This window comes from Amblyomma mixtum, chromosome 6 (genome assembly GCF_055824585.1).
Source record: "Amblyomma mixtum isolate Tamu chromosome 6, ASM5582458v1, whole genome shotgun sequence".
Taxonomy (NCBI): Eukaryota; Metazoa; Arthropoda; class Arachnida; order Ixodida; family Ixodidae; genus Amblyomma; species Amblyomma mixtum.
In genome coordinates, this window is record NC_143017.1 from 47,189,331 (window position 1) to 47,191,192 (window position 1,862).

At 46.2% G+C, this 1,862-nt stretch overlaps 1 protein-coding gene across 1 annotated transcript; it reads left to right on the top strand.

Moving 5' to 3' along the window:
• The first annotated feature begins 269 nt into the window (after positions 1-269).
• LOC149338998 (uncharacterized) lies at positions 270-1,277 on the top strand. The gene is made up of 2 exons (XM_089550388.1): positions 270-460; positions 1,148-1,277. The coding sequence occupies exons 1-2, from the start codon at positions 274-276 to the stop codon at positions 1,153-1,155; spliced, it is 195 nt and encodes a 64-aa protein (XP_089406514.1). The 5' UTR covers positions 270-273; the 3' UTR covers positions 1,156-1,277.
• The last annotated feature ends 585 nt before the right edge of the window (positions 1,278-1,862 follow it).

The window sequence follows — 1,862 nt, forward strand, 5'->3', positions numbered from 1 at the left end:
ACTAAGGCTATAGCACGCGCATTCAACAGTACACTGCCGAAACATCACTAGCTCTGGGAATTGAAATGTATTTTTCCTGCTCTGCTCACTATTCTGTGAAGGGCAAACACAGCGGACTGCGACAGGGTCATCGTGACGCATAACTACCGGAAGGTCGCCGAACTGGTGTTTCACTTCCTCTTCTTGCCCAAACCATTGCAACAGCGACAGTATAAAAGGTAGACCACAGGTTCTGACTTTCATGCCACCTTCTCTGGACAAACCGCAGTCAAGATGCACGCCCTCTTCCTCGCCTTCGTCATTATCGCCGCCGGTTCGCTGACAGCCGTGAGCGAGGCCAAGTGCCCGGAGCCTACAGGTTCGTCCGACTGTGTCCACACCACCTGCACAGCTGAAGAATGTGCAGCCCAGGGTCTGGAATGCTGCCCTAAGCCATGCGGTGGTACCTGGTGCGTCAAAGGTAAGGGCGGCCTCTACTCATAACACAGGCTTTGTGTGTAGGTTATTTATTATCTCAACAAGCTTGGGAAAAGAATATCTATGGCTTGTTACTGCATCGTGGTACAGCTACCAAGGCGAAGCCATGAAAAACAGCACCAGAGTTTCTCAAGTGCCGTACGTGGTTCGCTTGCAGGTACGCTAACTTCCCCACGGCCTTTGTTTTACGGGCTTCCTGAAAGATCACGCGTACAATACGTATTATGCTTTCATGGTAGCAAAAAGTACTGTTTAATGATTTTTTCGCTATCACTGTTTCGGACTTGCGGTTCTTTTGTAGCGGTTAACACGTGCCTACAAATGCAGATTACTATTTTACTCGCGATGCTGAGTGCTAAAACTGACTTCAATGACGTTATTCTCCGTTTGTCGCTCTTGTTCTGAAAAGAAAAAATCAGAGCGTGCGCACGTACTGGACAAAATACGTTTCTCACAGCAAATAAAAGTGCTCATGAGATACTGCGTCACCAGAAATTCATGGTTGAGAACAGCACTGGCCAAACATAATGCTTAAATGGGACGAAGGCTACCACTATTTGGGTTCACTCGCCCATGAAGTTCCGTGATAAAGCATCGGCGTTGTTCTTCGACTGCTTATGTTTTTCCATTGTCCTTTTTCTTATTTGCTTCCTTTTTTTTTTGCTCGCAGGAGTGTAACCAGCTGCCCCATCTCCTGATGCCTGGCTAGTAACGCCTGCTGTCCGCAACGTCTCCTATGATCCTAGCTCCGGCCCGACATACAAGGAGCTCAAGAGGGCGCATAAAGAAATGATTTCCTGTTGTATCGGCGTACAATAAACAGTGTAGGCACAGGACTGTCTGGGTATAAATTCTTTATTTTTTCTCAATCGTGCGAAAAGACGACGAGGTGGCAGTGTTGCGATCCATATTACGACGAGAAAGAAATGCGTCATGGTAGCGGAATTTGCTCGGGTGACCGATGACTAGGAAATGTTAGCTGTGCAAATCAAAAACGAAATAACCATGACTGTCACTCCCCTACCAGGTGGACATGCTACAAACTGCTTCAAACTTTTGTCTATTTCTAGGAGTTACGTGCGCTGGAGAGGTTGCTTCGCCTGCAAGCTTTTCTACAGCATATGTATTTTGGCACAATGTTGGCATATTTTGTTGGAATACAACACTGAAGGTATCGGCATTTTCTGAATTATTTAAGCTGATATGGATATTAATTAAACTGGGCTGCCCGTCTCCTCAATAAATAAGTAGAATAGATTGGACCAAGTGCTTAGCCAGGATTTGCATCGCTCAAATGGGGCATACAGAGCATACCCCATAAAAAGTCTATATATAACCAAATGAACCAGCCCTAGCAGACAGAATCGGAATCCTCAACGCAGATA

Coding starts and splice junctions, on each gene's coding strand:
- LOC149338998 (XM_089550388.1), top strand. CDS start 274: ATGCACGCCCTCTTCCTCGCCTTCGTCATTATCGCCGCCGGTTCGCTG.